Source organism: Athene noctua, chromosome Z, assembly GCF_965140245.1.
Source record: "Athene noctua chromosome Z, bAthNoc1.hap1.1, whole genome shotgun sequence".
Taxonomy (NCBI): domain Eukaryota; kingdom Metazoa; phylum Chordata; class Aves; order Strigiformes; family Strigidae; genus Athene; species Athene noctua.
In genome coordinates, this window is record NC_134077.1 from 4838405 (window position 1) to 4858006 (window position 19602).

General features: G+C 50.9%; 1 protein-coding gene across 1 annotated transcript in view; it reads right to left on the minus strand.

Annotated features, from left to right (window-relative positions):
• ARK2C (arkadia (RNF111) C-terminal like ring finger ubiquitin ligase 2C) overlaps positions 1 to 15798 on the minus strand; it is a 49014-nt gene extending 33216 nt beyond the window's left edge. The window contains exon 1 of the mRNA XM_074932115.1: positions 15646 to 15798. Coding sequence (XP_074788216.1) covers positions 15646 to 15706 — 61 coding nt within the window. The 5' untranslated portion in view covers positions 15707 to 15798. The remainder of the gene's footprint in view (positions 1 to 15645) is intronic.
• Positions 15799 to 19602: the final 3804 nt, after the last annotated feature.

The following is a 19602-nucleotide window of genomic DNA, read 5'->3' on the forward strand; positions in this document are numbered from 1 at the left end:
ACCAAAGGCACTTACTTAACCATAGGGTCCAAGCGGGGATCTGAGGAGCCGGGGGTCGGCACGTTGTGCCCACTGCCCACCTGGACACACACATGCCATTTGGGTAAGCAGGAGCAGGTCCAGCACTTTGGGGAGAGCTGGTTTCTGCTCCAGGTGTTCTGCTCCAGCTGACCCATGGTGGTTTGGGATCTTCCCCGTGCAGATGTGGCTGTGGAATTGGATCTCCCTACCCCTGGAAGGTCCCATAGTTTGGAGGGGATGACTTCAGTGCAAAACCGAAGGGAAGTGTCCGACTCTGAATTTCACAGCAGGGGAGAGCACATCTGCTCCCCTGCCCATAATATCTGAGTGGTCATCCAGCCCTAGGAGTGGCTGTACCCCCAGGGACGGCTGACCAGAGAGCAGGCACCACTGAGGTGCTGTCCTCTCCATCCCTGAATATATCCCAGACTTAGCTGGGCAAGACCCCGAGACCCTCAGTTACTGTGAGGGTAGCCCTGTCCTGAGCAGGAGGTTAGACTGGAGACCTCCAGAGGTCCCTTCCCAGCTGAATTATTCTGCAACTCTATCAGCCATCAGAAAATGGTCTTTTTGCACCACCAACATGGAAAAGTCTCTTCTACCCTTGCAAGGGGTGTGCTTGTAAATGCACACACATGCAGAGAGCGGCACAGTGCCTAGCACTTTTGCATCATGAGGAGCGCAGACTTCACCCAAAACTGGAATGAAAATAATCCTAGAAGTGTGTTTTCCATTTATATTGTCAGTTCACAGTGTAACTGAACCTTTAGAGAAAGCAGAAAAAGATTATAAGATTTTTCACAGTGCTAACTGCCGAATCTAGGAGAAGACTTCTGCCCGAGTTGAAATAATACAGCATGAATAACACTAACCCACGTAATGTCCGTTGGATCGTGGTTCTGGCAGATATCAAGTAGAAGAGAGAAAAGCAGCAATTACAAAAGTGTATTTCAGATTCAACCCAGCTCTGGGGGAAAAAAAAAAAACAAAAAACAACAACAAAACACATCTGTTCAAGCCACAAAATCTGTTGACTCCTCAGAGCTCCCAGTTACAAACAAAAAGGAATTAAAGTTGGGATCTGAACTTCTCAGTGATGTTAATTAAAGCCTGGCACTTCTAGAACAACAGCCGAGGCGCACACTGCATTTCTAAAATTTCTTTTGTGCTGCTGAGAAAGATGGACTACAAAGCATCTAATCCTGTTCCTCCATTCAGAAGGAGCATTTCGACCAAGCAAATCAGACCAGGCTCCATTAGGAGGTGCTGGCTGGCTCAGAAGTTGTCCAACATCTGGCAGATCTAGCCCCAGAGAGATGCCTGTGGGCAGTCTCCAAGCCCTGAGTACCTTCACACAGAAAGCTGGATGGGCAAAATTGTGATTCCTGTCGTTTTACAGTGGGATCATTCTTATTTTTTAGAGAACCAGCAAAAGCTGTATGAATGGCAAACTTCCTCCTGGGACCCCTGGGTTCAGGTCATTTACTCTTCTGCTCTAACAGAGTATATGGATTTCTGCTCTCTGTGTTTCGGGGTAGCAGCACAGCACTGTAAAGCCCCATTAGCAATAATTTGCTTGTAGTTTTAAATGCAGAGACGCCCTGATGTTACAGCTGCAGCTCGGGCAGGGTTGCCACACTCCCGAATGCCCCATTTTCTTGATGACGAGTGGTGGCTTGTTCAACCAAAGCGTTCAGCCCTTCAGAGCAGCTCAGCTTCCTCGACAAAGGTCTCCTTTTCTCTCAATATTGTGGAAACCAGTCAACAGCCACCCCCAACCCCTGCCCAGCTTGGGCGCAGTGAGTCCCACAGTTCTCCTAACCATTACCAAGCCGTGCTGACCAGCATCCCCAGCCCGCGGTGTGGCATCTTTCTCTGTGTGTTGCAGCTTTTCCTTGACTTTCTGGTCCATCACCTGCTGCTCTGAGAACCTCCCGGGCTTCCTGCTGTGTGTTGCCCTCCCTCCTCCACCATCAGCCATCGCACTTCCACACCACAGCTCAGCTAAAACCTCTCCCACAGATGCAAATTTGCCAGGAATTTTAAGCCCTGATCTTTGGAGAGAGCAGGACACTAGAGCTGAAAGCCACCTTTCTCACCATGGAAGGTGGTACGCACATGGACACGCAGAGAAAACAACTCCTACAGCTTAAGGACTGCACCACGGCCAACCCCAAACCCCAGGAGACATGGAGAGCAGACCTCTCACGGCAGGCATCGATAAGAACAAAGCACGTTTTCACTAGCTTTTTGGTGTCTGAACCTTGGCAAACACTTCGCAATTTCATGTTACTGTTGTGTTCTGGGCTTTTATCCCTTTTTACTATTTTTTTTTTTTTTTAAATCACAAAGTCTCATTATGTTTGTTGGCTTTCTCAAAGCTCCAACTCTGGCGTGAAGTGAAAGTGCATGCGTCACGGCATCCCTAGAAATGGGCTTGTTCTTTATGCTGGAAACAAAAAAAAAAAAAAAAAAAGGAAAGCAAGCAGGAACTGGGTCTATTCATGGGCTGGTGAGGAGCATTTCGGCTCAGGGGGCAGGGTGCCAACTCTGCACACCCACCCACTCTGTTAAACTTACCTCCAACAGGCTGTGTTCAAAGAGAACTCCCCAGAGTCCTCTGCAGAGGTGGCAGCTCCAAGCAGGGTTAGTTGTTGGATGCCCTGGTACATCCCTCCCGCCCTGCACCATCTACCTGCCCAGCCCTGGCTTGCAGGAGGGTCCCCAGCACCTCTTTGATGCCCTTTGGCTCTCGTGCTGGCCTGGATGTCACCTCCCCCCCAAGGGATGCTGCCAGTGACTTGGTTTCTGCAAAGCATGTCCATCCCCGTTTCCCATTTGAATTGCTGGGCATTGGGTAAAGGTCCCTTGCTGCCTCCCCATTCCCACTGTGGGGCCAGAAAGCTGTGACCCGTGGTGCTGGTGCACCAAGATCAGGAGGTGGGGGAGAGGCACCAGCGCTCCCTGTTCAACGTGATGAAAAAGCATCAGGACTTTTGCACAGGTAGTTTGGGCAAAGCATCCATCAAAACCATCCCCCACTCTAAAAGCAACATTTTCCAGAAGTGAAGCCGGTTGAGGGATGTGTACCTAGAGCTCCACCGTGATGCTCTTTACCCCAGCCAAATGACCAGTGTGACCGAGCTTTAAAGCTAGTACGCTGGTTATGAGATAGATCTCCCCATCCTGCATTCCCAACCCCAGGTATCACAGCATCAGCCACAGCCATCTCCCGATGCAGCAGCCAGAGGACAGCACTTGTTCTTCAGCCTCCTCATCCCTTCAGCCCATACAGAGCCCTCAAGGAGTTCCTCTACCTTCTGGACACACTGTCCCATGGAGAGCAGTGCCTTACCCTCCCCTCCAACAACACACACCACAGCAGTGTGCTTGAGCATCTCAAGTGTTTCCAGCAGCTTTGAGCCCCAGAGACAGCACCAGTCCTGAGGAAGACTTTGGTGCCTGGGGAATGAATGCAAGGAAGAAGCAACTAAAAAAAACATCCACGGCGGAAAAAGGTGGCAGATATATAAAAAAGTGGTGGGGAAAGAGAGGTAAAGGTGTAGCAGACAAGTGAATCTCAACAGCAGTGCTGAGCAGGAGGACTTCTCATCTGGCATACAACCAGCCTCGTAGTGCATTTGCTGAAGAACAGCAAATGCCATGTCTCTGCAGAGAGTCAGAGGATGGGTCTAAGCCTGCCAGCCAGCACTGAGGTCAGCCCAGGCTGAAAAGATCTCCACTCATTGCTTAGTTTCCAATGGAAAAAAGTCCAGTGAGAGATGCGGGGCTGCAGATAAGGAATCCTAGGACAGGGGTTCAGCACAGCTGGTCCCACATGGTCTGGGTGAATCCACGAGCCAGTATAACATATCCCAGAAACTGCTATGAGTTTTCTGGATGTTGTCAAGGTCTGACCCTTGATTCTGTTAATGGGGCTCAGAATTGATTGTTACAGGAAGAACAGAGTCACACTGGACACCAAACAAACATACTTTGTCTTCCCTAACAGGACCCCAACTCCTTCCAAGGAGGGATTGCTTTCTGCCCAAGGAATGGGAGAGTTACCTTACCTCCCTTCCCCCTGGTCCATGTCTTATTTCTCTAAGCTTGTAACTACCTCCTGGTAATATTTTCTTTCTCCAGGACACCTCTGCACCCTGTAGAACAAGCACCTGGACGGCATCACGTGCCATCTAAATCTGCAAATACCAGACTCTCCGTGCAGATGTCCCAAGGCAAGATGGTACCTCCTTATTTCCAGGGTGCTTCTATGGTCTCCTTTGGCAAAACATGCAGGATTTCCACCGGCAAGTTTGTAATCACAGGTGCCAGATGGATTTTTGTGCTCAAATCAAACAAGGCCATGGAGAAGGTGCTGTTTGTTTCTGCAGGCTCAGGTAACTCAGGTGGATGAGCCCAGTGCAGAGCAAAGCAGTGATTGCACATCCCATTCCAGACCTCAGCTCTCATTTTCGTTTTGGAAACCACCTCCAGTCCTCACAAACCTGGAAACCCACCCTCGTTACCAATAGAGGTGAGAAGGAAGGAGAGGCAGGGGCTGACACCACCTTCCTCAAACTGCAAGGGGCCAACTACATTTTTTGCAACATCCTGTACCAGGAACAGCCTTTGCCTCTCCAAGATTAATCTCAAGCATTAAAGCACTTTCTGTTGATTAAGTAAATCAAACTTCAACACACACTAAAGTCACAACATGGTTTCACAGGACTAGAACACAGAGGACCGGGACAGTCTATTCCTGACCATTGCACGCTCTCCAAGTGAGTACAAAACACAGAATCTGTACCTTGGGTATGAAAGAAGTTATGTCTAGGTGAAACGTTTCTGTGTGAAAAACCCAACGGAAAGATTATGATGAACTGGTTTTGTTCCCCGCATCCGGTTGATGTTGGTTTTCTGCCATAAGATAGCATTTTACTTCTGGGGTAGTGGCCTATTTCATCTCACTACAAATGAACCCTCTAAAAGCCTTTTTCTCCCCCTTTCTCATTTTGTTGAAAAACTCAAAGAGAATATAAAAGCAGGAAAATAATTTTTCAGCCAGCGAACCGGAAAACAATCATCGTAATCAAAAGCAGATATCTCTGTTTTCACATAGCTTTAGTCTCCAGCAACTCAGGTCAACAGAAGTGCCATCAGCTGAGCTGCTGCTCCACTGCCCACTGCTCACCCATGCACACCCCCACTGCTGCTGGGACACCACATCCCTTGCCCCAGGGCCCAATACCCATGCAATACCGAATTTTCAGCTCATGGCCTTAAGGAACAACTTCAGAGACAAGAGTCCAGCCACCACTCAGGAAGGAGTCAGGCGGAGAGCTCGGCAAGATTAAGGATGGACTATGGGTTTTGCTGCTGTTTTGATTAAGAGCAGGAAGGTATGGAATCAGAATAATTTAGGTTGGAAAAGACCTTTCAGATCATCAAGTCCAACCATAAACAAAACGGTCCTAATGCCACCACTAAACCCTGTCCCCAAGTGCCACTTCTACACTCTTTTAAACACCTCCAGGGACGGTGACTCCACCACTGCCCTGGGCAGCCTGTTCCAATGCTGACAACCTTTTTGGTGAAGAAAGTTTTCCTAATATCCGATCTAAACCTCCCTTGGTGCAACTTGAGGCTGTTTCTTTTGTCCTATCACTTGTTACTTGGGCAAAGAGACCTAACTCCCCTCTCTGCCCCCTCCTGGCAGGGAGTTGCAGAGGGCCAGGAGGTCTCCCCTCAGCCTCCTCTTCTCCAGACTGAACCCCCCCAGTTCCCCCAGCCGCTCCCCAGCAGACCTGTGCTCCAGACCCTGCCCCAGCTCCGTTGCCCTTCTCTGGACACGCTCGAGTCATTCAATGGCCTTTTTGGGGTGAGGGGCCCAAAACTGAACCCACTCAGCGAGGGGCGGCCTCTCCAGTGCCGAGCCCAGGGCTCAGATCCCTTCCCTGTCCCTGCTGGCCACGCCAGTGCTGACACAAGCCAGGATGTTCTTGCCCACCTGGGCACGCTGCCCGCTCATATTCAGCTGGCTATCAAGCAGCACCCCCAGGTCCTTTTCACACCCTGGGCTGTGGGTCACCCTTCAGCCCTTGCAGAGGGGAGGTTGAAGGGCTCCGGCTCCACACACCCCCCAGTCTCCAGCTGCCTCATGCCCACCTGGATTTGCCCAGGCTGCCGTTTCCCACCCAGGACAGATTCACGCACCGGTGATCAAAATGTGAGACAGTGTAGTTCAGCCTGCAGCCCCCAGATGGGTTTGTTACCACCTCCAGGCTGTCCCAGAGCTGCACTTGACACACAATTAAACCATTACTACAGGTTTTGTGTTGGGTCAGGCTGAGATGGAGTTGATTTTCCCCACAGCAGCCCTCATAGTGCTGTGCTTTGTATTGGTAGCAGGAAAGCATTGTTAACACACCAGTGTTTTGGCTACTGCTGAGCGGTGCTTTCACAGCATCAAGGCTGTCTCTCCAACACCCTTTCCCCACCACCCCCCCTCCAAAGGAGGGTAGGCCAGGGTTGGGCAAGATCCTGGGAGGGGACACAGCCAGGGCAGCTGACCCAGGCTGACCAAAGGGATATTCCAGACCATATGACATCTGCTCAGCAATTAAAACTAAGAGAGAGGACGAGGGTGCATTCATGATTACGACATTTGTCTTCTGGAGCAACTGCTACATGTGTCGAAGCCCTACTTCGCAAAAAGTGGATGGACATCATCTGCTGATGCAAAGTAGAGAATAAACCTTTTGTTTTCCTTTGCTTCCTCATGTGGCCTTTGCTTTTTCTGTGTTAAACCACCTTTATCTCGATCCACAAGTTTTTTCCATCTTATTTCCTCCCTCGCTGTCCTGCTGAGGAGGGGAGTGATAAGAGCGGTTTGGTGGCACCTGGTGTCCAGCCGAGGTCAACCCACTACAGGTTCATACAGAAGTTTCTCACTCAGGCCAACAAGGGCTAAGCAAATCAGCTCAGTTGGTACACAAGAGAGAAAATTTTCTCTGTTTAGCATCATGGATAGCTGCAGCCCATCAGTCTCGAAGGAGGCTCTTCCCAGAGGAGCAGTTGGGGTTTGGGGCTGCCAATCGGCCTTGCATGTGGCCAGCACAGGAGGGGACCCTTTTTTAAAGGGTTGCATGCAACTGAGACATTCACTACTAAAAAAAAAAAAAAGCCTTGTAACCCCAAGCCCACTCATGTCATGCTTTCTCTGCGCAGAAAGACTCCTCATTCCTTATCTCAATCCCCGGAGATTTGTGGGATATCGCAAATAACGGCTGGACAAGATAAGGCTTCTTCCAACACAGTGCTTGCTCCTAACATCTATAAAGCTTCATCATGACAGACCTGAATGGACCATTGCCTGGGGGCGGTACTTCTCATCTGGTTCCAGTCCAACCCTGCTCTTTTCTAGATAGTTTGAGCAAATATTGTGAGCTTTTTCCCCCATTTTCATCTCCAAACCCTACCAACACAGTCACCTTCCATCAGGGAGAGCAGGGACCAAAGACACTCAATTTTGGCCAAGCAAAGCTTAATCCACTCCCAGTCCCTCCCAGCTCCTAGCGTTGAGGGAACTTCTTAATTTCAATTAGCCACTTGTGTAGTAAAACCCCCCAAGGAGGAGGCGTGCTGTCAGGATCCAACCCTCCAGGGCTTACCACCATGGTAATGTGAAACCAGGCACGCCGGCAACAAGATGTTTATAGCCCAATGATTCATAATACTGCAGAGTTTGCAGGAAATGTAACACCATTCATGATTAAGAAATGCTCTTGTTTTCAGCTAAATATATAAAATAATCACTCATCCCCTGAGCAGCAGATGCAAATTATACATAGTATTAGCCTCATATGCCAACCACTATAATTCCGGTGCAGCATGAAGCCGTTTCCCAAGGCTCTAGAAGTCCCTTAATCTGCTTTTTGACGTCAAATGACAAATTTCTTGCCTTGGATCATTAACGGGATGACTAATGAAAGCTGATAAGTGAATTTATAAATGAAATTAAAGATATTAATATTAAAGGCCAGGCTACAAGAAAGAGAAATGTGTATTTAGCAAACCACAACAAGAAGCGCGGTAATCTGCATGAGATTTACAGCTCCTTTCCTGACAGGCAAATTAGAGATGTGGTATTTTCTGCCTGGAGGTTGTGGAAGCTGCCAGGCTTGACGGACATCTCTCCTGAAGCATTAGCAACCCCATCACCTTCAGACACTGCCTGAGATTTAAAAAGCTCGTGGTCAAGTTTGCCAGCAAATGCCATGTCACGGCTGAAAACACACTGATAGTCGTGCAAAGATAACTGCATCGCCAAACCCTCTTGCAAACAAAATACCCTTAGACTGTGGTCAGTTTGCTGCCAATTACGTTTAAAAAAACCCCAAACCCAGAAACAAACCAAATCACCTCAAACTAGATTCTCATCTTACTCATCCCAGTATAAATTCCACACAATTCTTTCAAAAGTTGAGGAGTTCCTTTGGATTTATGCGCCCATAAACGATTTCAGACCTTTCCAACTTGGTGCCCCATCTCACATCCAGGCAGCTTCACCATGAACACACAGATCATTTCTGACTCCAGCTGCTCCTCACTCAGGTTTGGAGCTCACAGGAGAGCCTAAATTTCAGCTTCCACCAGCTGATGATGATCCGCCTTGAATGGACCAGACTAAACATCCTCCACTGCCTCAAGAAACACACACAAATGAGATCCTGTCCAATGCTGTAGGGCTGCATGAGAACAGGCACCTCTTCTATCATCACAAAAAAAAAAGAGAAGAAAGCTTTGTTTTGTCTGTAGATGCCCCATTTTCAAGCAGACATATCATGGAAACAGGTTGGTTGGGCAAGTGCTCACGAGTGATGCCTCCTCACACACCCACAGCTTCCGAAAAGACTAAGATCCCTTTGGAAATATCAGTACCTTGAGCCAGCAGCATGACTGAAGGAAAAGTCAGGTGCCACGAGGAGAAATGAGAAAGCCCAGAGACACAACACGAAGGACCTGCTGGGGAGGGCACATTTGCTATGGGGACATTTCCCAACCCCACCCCTCACAAGAGGACCCCAATGTTGGAAGCAGCTGCAGCACAACAGATGCCCAAGGGACTACGTTTCTGAATGTCTTTTAGAGACCCTCCCAAGCCTGAAAAAAATGACAAAAGCAGTTTTTCAGAGTAACTCCTAACTCAGTGCCAGTGTTGGGTGCCCGGACATGTGGCTTGGTGGGCTGTGTAATTCTGCCAGAGTCCTGCTCAAGGTCCCTTCAAAGAAGTTCCAGAAGGTACCCATGGCCTGGCTCTCTCCTCATTTAGGGAAATGACTGCTCCTTGGACCATTTGGGGAAGGAGATGGAGGAGCAACATAGGGTAAGAGCTCCATGGCATCACTTCAGGCCCCCAGGAAAAACAGCAACGACCAGTGGTTCCATCTAAGCGGATGCAGCACGAGTCAGAGGCATCCGGGTCCTTCTCCAAGCTACCGAAACCCTCATGCAAACGTCTCTCCACAGGCAGGTCCTCACTTTGAAGGGTCCCAAGCTGCCCCTTATTGCCTCTCCCCGTAACCCGCATCTTCACTGTTTCCAGCACTCGCTTTGCTCCTGACCCCGCTTGGCTTAGTCACTCAAACCAAAGCGATAATGTTCATTACAGAGTTACAAGCCATACACATGCAACTTTCCTGCAGGCACATTTTGCAGCCTTTAAAGGGAGGGAGAGAAAACAACAGTGGTTAAGGACACTTACCAAGAGGGATCCACGATAGCACGTGCCAACCAGCCCAGCTGGGGCTGGGAAATGTAAAGGACCAGCAGGCAGGAAAATGGGTGAGAAAAGGTCCTGGGAGACTGCAAAACTGAGCAGAGGAGGAGCAGAAAGGGTTAAGCAAAGGTGATGGGGAGGCATGGAGGAGACATGGGTTTACTTTCCCTTTGTCCTGGCCAAGCTCTGCCCACCTGAGCTCTCCTGTGCAGAAGCCCGGTCCCTGCCACCACCAGGATCTATCGCTCTGGCTGAAGAGTGATTGGGGGCTTTTTTATTTTAGAGGGAGAATTCAGCCATTCGCAAATGACCCGATTTCCTCCCTAAGAAGGTTTAGGAGAAAGACAAGACCATGCAAGGATTTAAGTGGGGGATGTCCCATGGGGTCCTGTGTGGAGCCACTTGGGAAACCAGAACCCCTCTGCCAACCCCAACTGCAGACCAACCCGCTCCATCTTCCCACACTGAACCCAAAAAAGGGAGAAAACTCCCATTTTCCCTACTGGGTCTTACTTAGTCCCCCTGTCACTGCCCACCTGCAGGTCCCTGCCCTGGCCCCACATCACCCTTCTGTTTCCCAAACCACTGCATCAGCTCCCAAATGTTGTAGATGATTCCTGAGGTTTGAACATCAGGTTTGTCATAAGCAGCAATTTGAAGCTGTACTTTTTATACTACCATCTAATGGAAAAGCCTTGTGCTGTCACCTGACTCCAGAAGCTGCAAGCTTATGTAGAAACACCCAAATACCGTGAGACGCCCAAGAGTCACGACATTTGATGATGTCGTCACCTCTCCCAATCGCCAAACCAACTCTGGTCTTGGAGGTTATGGACACTGAAGATGATCTAGATGTAGGAGAAGACCTTTGGCAAAGTCTCCCCTCGGATTTCTGGCATAGTTTATTTAATGCTTCCCAAAACGAGTGCTCCCAAGGGCGGGAAAGGCTTTTCTCTGCTGGCCTGCTGCAGCACGTGTCCCCTTTCGAACACCTCTAGAGGTAAGGGCCTTCCAGTTTTGACACAAGGCAGCCCCAGCACAGTGTTTGGGTTTAAACCAGCGTGTAAATGGGATCGAGGGGATGCCCGTGCCCTCGCTACCCAGTGTTGTGACCCACAGAGTCCCTGAAAGAGGCAAACTCCCCTCTCTTTCTACCCCTGCACCTCCAGAGGTTGCGACCATCCTCTGTCTGGTCGGTGGAGAGGGATGAGCTGGTCTTGGATGCCACACGTGCTCCCCGTGGCACTCGGGGGAGTTTCTCCTACAGCTTTGGGAGGACGGGGCTCCCATGCCTGCCCCAGCAGTGCTCCACCCTCCCCTTTCAGTTAACGAGGTGCTCCCCAGATTATGAGCGGGGTTTAAAACAACAACAAAAAAGGAAGCTCAGACTTACTCTAGGACAATCCTTCCAGGAGGTTCAGGAGGAGGACTCAGCGCGAGACCGGTGACTCGGCAAAGGACCGAGGCCAGCAGCGGTTATGGCAGCATCCTGGCACCTACGGATCTCACCCCCCCGTTTGTCATCCCACATTCTGTCCGGGACTGTGTCCCCACCGTCTTGTTTCCCCACCCCACCCCACCCCAACCCCAACCAGAGCAGGTCCAGGGTTTTGTAGCAAACACCCCCCAAACCCCTCCCCAGGTGCGCAGCTGCTTTTGCTTTCTCGCTCGGGCATCAACTCACCAGTTCTTAAATAACACACTTCTACTGGGCCAGATCTGCACACAGCAAGGTAAATCCGGATCAGTTTTCATTAGACTTTGCTGATAACTCCCAACATGAGCAAAATGTGACCGCTACTTGTTTATCTTTTCCTTAAAATCTATGGAAATTGTGACCCCCCCCCAAACCCCATGTGAGAGACAGATCAGTCCGGCTCCCATTTGTCATCATTAAATGCACACGGATGTGTATAAGACCTTTACACAACCCCTGTATAAATAAATCTCAGAGCCTGTTTTGTCCGTGTTTGGGATTATCCGTCTCCCTGTTATTGAAATAAGTTATTTAAAGCAGCCCAGGAATACAGGTTGGTGCTGGAGAGATGTATATAGGCTTTATAGAAATCACTGCATGTGCCTCCACACCCACAGCAGCACCACCAGCACGTGACTCGTCTTGGATTTCCTCAGCCCGCGATGCTAAAATAAAAAAAGATTATTTTCTTTGTACCAGGTGGCTTTTCAGGACTTGGAGTGTCAAAGGAATTAAGTCATTAAATTGTGGATGCATTTGATGGATGATGAGCTTATGAAAGCCTGGTGGTTACTGACTAATCAGGCTGGGAGGTAGAGGAGGGGGAAATGTTTCCTCTTGTAAGAATGTGTTTCTAACAAGACAGGTCAAAATATGATGCGGATGATAAATTGCTCAGTACCAGTTGCCATTAACCCATCAGCTTTCTGTGTTATTAGATTACCAAGGTATCCTGAGAGTACACTGACCAAACAGTTTTGCTCTGTATTAGCACTAATTTGCAGAAGATCTGGGGGGTTATTGTGCTCACTGCAGTGAATCCGCCACTCCAAACAAAGGGGCAGCTGCCGGCAGGTGTCTGTAGCATGAGGTATGTTTCTGAGGGGACTGGGTTTATCCGTGTCACGGTTTTGGGGTGGGGTAAGGGAGGGGGATTCATTTTTTTTCCACGCCATAACCCAAATCTCATTGTCTCACATGGGGGTGGGGGGGTGGGGGGGTGGGGAAGGGGGTGTGTGTTTGAATTTTAAAAAATAATAAATAAAGAGAAAAAAAAAATCACATTGGAAAATGATCAGCCCCAACAGGCATGCATGTCTCCCTTCATGCAAGCAAGAAGCACAGCCTCCCTCCTCGGGATGCGTACGGGGACATGTGTCACGCACGGAGCTCAGCGCTGGCCCGGGGCGAGGATGGAGCGAGAACAAAGGGCCACAGCATACACTACATCCAGGGGGGAGCAGGGGGGCAACCCGCTTGTGCTCATACAGGGTGGGGGACAGGATGGCCAAACAGTCATCGAGATACACGGAAAAGGAAATATGGAGAAGTAAATAATAAATAAATAGGGTTTTTTTTTAAAAAAAAAAAAAAAAAAAAGAACCAAACTCAGGATAAAGCTAGGAGGAAGGTGGAAAGGCACGGCCTTGCAAAATGATGCATCTCTTCGAGGAATGCTGGGGTAAGGCAGGGCAGGTTGCCGGAGCCACTTGCTTTTTGTTTTGTTTGCTAGCGGCTCCTCTTGAAATTTTAGCAGTGGGAACCACCGACCTGCTGAATTTGTCTTCCTCTGATTAAAGACAAATAACCAATCCTGTGTCTTCCTCCCTTCTGTGGAAATGCAATTAAGAGACGATGCTTCCCCGCCCCCCCCCACCCACCCCACCCCCCCTCAACCCCAGCCCCATCTCTCCTGCTTTTGGGAGCCCTGACTTCCCTCGGTTTCTGGTGGCATCCAAGCCAAAATCGGGAGGTTTTACAGGACCATTTTGCAGACCTGGGAAAGGAGGTCTGGCGCAGGAACAAGGAGAGGTGACCAGTATTTATTATCGCTTTGCAGCTGCAGCAAAATCGCTCGCTGACCACAATTTGGTTGCCCATCCCTCCCTGCTTCCAATACTTTCAAGGTTCCTGGTGACTTTCTCCCAACCCCACAGTTTGCTCTTTTGACCAAATCGGGTTATTTAGAAGATGGTCGGCCTGGAGGCTTCAAGCAGGAAAATGTAGTTACAACATTAGCAGTTGGGACAGTTTTAGGAGCCCTGCCTTGCAGGGGTCTAGTGAAGATATTTATAGCGTGCCAGTCGCTGCGGGACCAAGGCACGGCAACTTCTCGCCTAGCAGATGGTGGGCAGGGCACTCGCCTATATGTAAATGTTTTAAATATACAGCTAATAGATTAAAGGGATTTTTTTTTTCCTTCCAGGTTCATTTATCTCTTCTTAATCAGAGTTTAAAAAATAAAAAAATAATTCTCCCCATCCATCCAGAGGTTGACCCTCTCGTTTTGCTATCAGTCTGGTAAGGAACGTGTAATGTTGTAACTAGAATGAAATAAGCAGCAGACCCTTCCATCAAATATATATTTTTTTTGATTAATAATGAGGGCTTGGATTTATACACTTTTTTTTGGCTATTCTGCAGTAAAACAAAATTCTGCATCAGCACAACGGTAATAGGGACTGTGCATCTAGGGAGTATGTACACACAGACTAATGCTGAGGGTAGATATGGGATAGGAGGAAAAAAAAAATGTATTGAGAAGTCCCCATATCTGCACTACGGGGAAAAAAATCCACTCAAACCTCACGATGGGGGAAAGCAAGGAAAAAATCTAAACAGCAGGATACGACAATAAATGGGAAAACAGCAATAGAAAAAGCACACTAGGTTAATATAGGAAAACTAGTTTCTTTATTGAGAGATCGTATATTAGTATTAGTGGAATCGTGTGTAACAATGTCATCATGCACACAATACAAAAAGGCAAGGCCCACCATGCTATGGAAGGGCAACAGAACAAAAGCAGCGTACACTGAGCAGATGTATAGGCTACAGCACATTACATTTCAGCAGGGTATGTCTCTACAGAGAGATTTACATCAGAAACTAGGTAATGTAAAAAAATACAGACCATGCTTTAGTTTTAGTACAAGAAAAAGGTGAAGATACACAACCAAAGGATATTCGATACAGAAAATTACCCACAAAATAAGAACAGGAAGTAATTTAGCACAGCAGAAAAAAATGTTATCCCTGTTTAATGGAAAAGCATTTTGCCAGTCGTCCCTCTTTCGCAAGCAAATTTTAACGGGGGGGTGGGAGGAAGGTGTGTTCCCCGGGTCGGAGGCGCGCTAATGGAACGGGACACTTGTGGCTGGTGGGGCCGGCGGGACAGAGCGTGGGGCTGGCCGGGGGGCGAGCGCCCACGGGGGACAGCTGGCCGTGACACCGCCGACGGGAGCCGGGGGGCTGCACCCCTCTGCGGGAGCCTCTCGCCAGCAGATTTTTTTTTTTTTTGCGAGGGGGGGGGGGCGTGTCGTTTATCCCCCGTTTAATCACAGATCTCGCTCCCCAACTCTTTTTCCAATTTGAGTTTTGGAACTAAGGCCAATCGCGTTTCCTTGACGGATTCCCCCTCCCTGATTTATTTTTATTTTTTTTAGGGGGGGAGGGCGGGGTTTCGGCTGCAATTTAGGGGCGTTTGCCCTCCCCCCAAGCCCCCCAGGAGACTCTGCGCCCAACGACCACAGCAAAATGAATCCACTTAACAGGAATTTACAGTGCAATGTACTCAGCTAAACAGGATGAAGGTACAAAAATGGCTGTTATCGTCTACAGCTACGCTGAAATGGCCTGGTGGCTACGCTACACGGCGAGACGGGGAGGGAGGGAGGGGGGGGAGTGGGTGGGTGGGGGGGTCAAATTAAAAAATAAAATAAAATTTAAGAAATAAAAGAAGGAAAATGGATCTACCGAAGCACAGACTGGAGGTGCAGGCGGGAGCGGGGCAAGCGGCGGGGGCCAGGGAGGCCCTGGGGAAGCGGGAATGGAGAGGGGGGGACGGGGACGGACACCCCCACAACGGGCACTGCGGGGAGCCCGGGGGGAGCTGAGGGGGGCGCGGAGCCCTGCGCGCCCGCGGAGCGAGGCGGGCTCGCCCCAACCGCCTGACCGCAGGCTGAGAGAGCAGGGAGGGCTGGGCAGGGGGTGCGGAGGATGGGGGTGTGGGAGCAGCCCCCCCCTTCCTCCTGCCGGCGGACCCGGAGAGCCCGGTCCGAGCCCGCCGGGCGTCCGCGGCCCCGCCGCCCGCCCACAGACCCCCAGTCCCGCCCCGGGACGCGAACCCGCGGCCCCCCGGCGGTACCTCTGTTGCGCACGGAGCCGAAGACGGGCAGCACCAGGTAACCGACGTGCACCAGGACCATGCTGCGGCCTTTTGTGGGGCGGTAGCGGCGCGGCGCGGCGCGGCCCGGTCCGGTCCCGCCGGCCCCTCCGACGCGGCGGCGGCGAGTGTCGGCCGCCCGCTCCGCCGGCACACAAAGGCGCCGGCCGCCAATGGCAGCGCGGCGGCGGGCGTCGCCCCGCCCCTTTCCTCCCCCCGCCCAGCCAACCCGCCGCCGCGCTACGCCTCGACGCCCCGCCCCCTCCGGCGGTGCGCCGGCCAATGGGGAGGCGACGGGGGCGGCGATGGGTGGGGAAAGGCGGGGGGGGCGTGGGCGCCCGTGCGTGGGGCGCGCGGAGCGGGGGGGTCGGCGCAAGGCCCCGCCCCTCCGCGCGGTGCGGGGCGTGGGGACAGCGCGGCGGCCGCGTCCCGCGGAGCCGGGAGGGGCGCGGGGCCCGCACCCCGCCCTATGTGGGGAGCGGAGCACGCCTGGGGCCGCCGCCGTCCCCGCGGGCGGCCTGCTGTGTGCTGGCGCAACACGTCCTGGCAGGATTTATGCGCAAGGGGCGTCGGTGACCTAAAATGGCTCCGGCCGGGCGCGGAGGGATTGCGGGGAGCGCGTGGAAACCCCACGAGGCTCGCAGAGCCCCCGTGTCTTAAAAAAAGATAATTCACCCCCTCAAAAAAAAAACAAACACCCAACCCCAACACGCCAAAACCTAACAGAAGCTCATCCCTGTTGATCTAAAACTGGTGTAATGGAGCGGGAAAGACCCGCAGGGGGGGGTCGTCAGGGCGCACGGTCCCAGGAAACTGAGAAACGATTTCTCGGTGGCCTTTCCACCTTCCCGCCCTGGACAGGCCGGGGGTTGTTTTTTTGCGGCGCTTCCACCTCCCCCCGACCCCTCACTGCCAGCCACTGTCCCGCCTTGGGGAGCCCCCTTAATCCGCGCTTAAGCTTTATCCATCCCGTGCATCTGGCAGGTTTAAGCGCTTCGCAGCGTCCTAACGTATATATGAGATGGATTTCGGATTTGTTCATCTGGATTATTGCACCGGGTTTGTCGTTGTGTTTATTTTGTGGGGTTTTTTTGGTCTTGTTTTGTTTTGTTTTGTTTTTCCCCCGATCTGATCGGTTTAACCCTTTCCCCCGCAGCCCCGCAGCCTAAAGGCCGATGCCAGCCCCTGCAGTGTGGGAAGGATTAAACCTGATCCGCAGGCAGCGGGGACAGCTGCCCGCGCACCCTCGCTGCTTTCTTTGGAGCTGTGATGTCCGCCCAAAAAGGGCTCTTTTGGGTAAATTTTTACACCACTGCTGCACTGAGCTCCCCTCAAACGGGAGCAGGACAAGTCCCACTGCCTCCCAGTGCCCACACGACTGCATCCCAGTTAGGATTTTCCCGCCTGCCTTGCCCACCTCGGTGTCCCCAGGAGGCTGCGACGACTCCAGGAGGGGTTTTAGGTAGGGAAAGGCTGGACCTTGTCCCCCGCTGTCACCGTGCTGCTCTGAGCACTGCCCACGCCACAGCTCGGCCAGCCCTGGATCTGCAAAGCTCAGTATTTGCAGGTGGCATGTGTCACCCCACCAGCATGAATATTTCCAAGGAAGGAGCAAACTTGGTTTTTTTTTCCCATGCTTATGCTGTAACGAAAACGTTTCCCATGCCCCGTTTGTGGTGCAGCATCGAAGAATTACTGTTTTCCACCCATTTCTACCCGTGGCAAGATAAATGGTTCCCATCAGCAGCGTGTGATCTGCTTGATCTTATGTGTCTTTAAGCTCTAAAAAGGCTGGAGGGGGCTAACGTAGCCAAATCCACATGTGAATCAAACAAGGAGAGATGTCCCCCTTTCCTCTACTCACCCATCCCCACCGTGATGGCTGCAGGACAGGCCCCGGGGGACTCCCGGGACATGCATGGAGCACCCCAACATCCCCTCCATGGTCCCCTGAGACCGTCGCTGATGGGGTCTGCAGCCCTGCCGCCAGCTCCGGTTGCCTTGAGCAGCTGCTCCCGTGGCCCCCAGCTCCGCCGTGGCAGTTGTCACGGGTATTTTGCGGGGCTCAGCCCTCGCTGCTGTTGCTTTTCATGCGCGCACGCTCCCCCCCGCCGGGGACACCCGATCTGTCACTGGGGCTTTGCGTGTCACACAGATGCTGCAGGCACAGGTTGACGTTAAAATTAGCCTTTGGCTTCCTCCTGCCCGCGTGACCAGTGCCTGTTGGTGTCTCCCAATGCAGCTTTGGGGTCCCAACAGCACCACTTTGGGGCATCCACCCACTTTTGTTTCAGACTTTCTTTAAAAGTCATCACCATTAAATTCTTCTTTAATGTGACATTCTCCAGCCTCGTGGATGTCACATGTGCCACCTGTGTACCTACGGAGTAAAAGTTTTGGAGATGCTGCAGCAGAGGCATCGGCACACCGGGGATGTCTCACCCCTCAGTCCCGTGGGGAGGGTTTCTCTCGTTAGCCAGGCACACATGGAGGATATTAAATAAATATAAATGAGATACAGAGCAGCTGAGATGTTCTGGGGCACATGTGGCACATCAGCCACCCTCTTTGGGCAGGTCTTGGGGTTACCATAGCTCTCAGCTCATTGCCAGACTTGTCGCTCACCCTCTGCCCACCTCGGTAATTTTGATGTGATATGGGATTTTTCACTTTCTCTGCAAAGCTGAGCTGAGTGAAATCCTTTGGGAAGTCAAGCTCAAAAACTGATGAGCCTGTTTCCTTCAAACTTTGGGTTTTTTTGGCTGGCGTTTGGCAGGACAGTGGAAAAGCCCCACTGAAGGGCTTTTTCCAGCAGTTTTGAAGCCATGGTTTGCTCAAGGCTGTCCCAGAGGCCATTTTATGGCAGGATGGGAAGCAGTGGATGTTGATGGCATGAAAAGATCTGATGCCTCGGTCCTGGTAGGGATGAAGCACACAGATGGTGTGATCTCTTTGCTAGACGATGGTCTAAGGCTTTGATTATTTTCTGATCTTCAGCTCCTCTTTGGATAATGGTTTCCTTGGCAGCATGTCTTGATGTCAGAGGTGAACCACGGCACGGCCATGGCTGGATCTCTGGTGGTGGCATCTCTAGGGCAAGGGTGATGGATCTTACAAACCCCATGAAGAACAGGTCTGGGGTTTTGAGGGTCTCAGGTCTTAGATGTGAGGAGACAAAAAGCCTGCAGGTCTTGGGGAGACCAGCTCTGAAGAGGAGAACCTGCAGTGAAATGTGATGGTGCAAAAATTAAAGGCAAAATGAAGAATGGAGAGAGAAAGGGTGAAGAGGGGGGAGAAATCTCTCTAGCAAACACCATAGCATTGTACCGTGCCTGGGAGCGACAGCAATCCAAACCCAGGTGGGGATCCAGAAAGTGTGCGCTCCTGGTTCATGGAAGGGCTTTATCTCATGAGATTTAATTACACTGATATTTAATTTGTGCTTATCTTACGCCTTTGCTTGCTGCTTCCATGCAATTTTCTCTCTTCTGCTTTTTACCCTTTTTTTTTTTCTTTTCTCCAAAAAATAAAAAGGAGAGGCAAGGTGGAAAAAAACATTATGCATTCGCTTAAAATGAAAATGGAACATTTCAGCCATTAAATTTTCCAGCTTTATGGGTAGAAAATAAGAAAACAGATAAAAACCTCAGATCCAAAGAGCAACCATTTGGGAGGCGAAGAAGAAAACACTGTGCCTCTATTTTGCCAGAGCAGATTTCAGATAGACAGCCCAGGATTTTCTCCAGAGGAATGCAGGAGGCAATTTTTCCCCTTCCTCCCAGATCGGTGGTTTTCAGAAGCTCAGAGCTTCTCAGATGGACCCAGCTCCCACTCACTGCCCTCCCCAGCTCATTTCATGAGGAAATGTGATTTATTGCTGCAAAGGGGATGGAATATCATGTGTCCAGAGAAGGGCAACGAGACTGGTGCAGGGTCTGG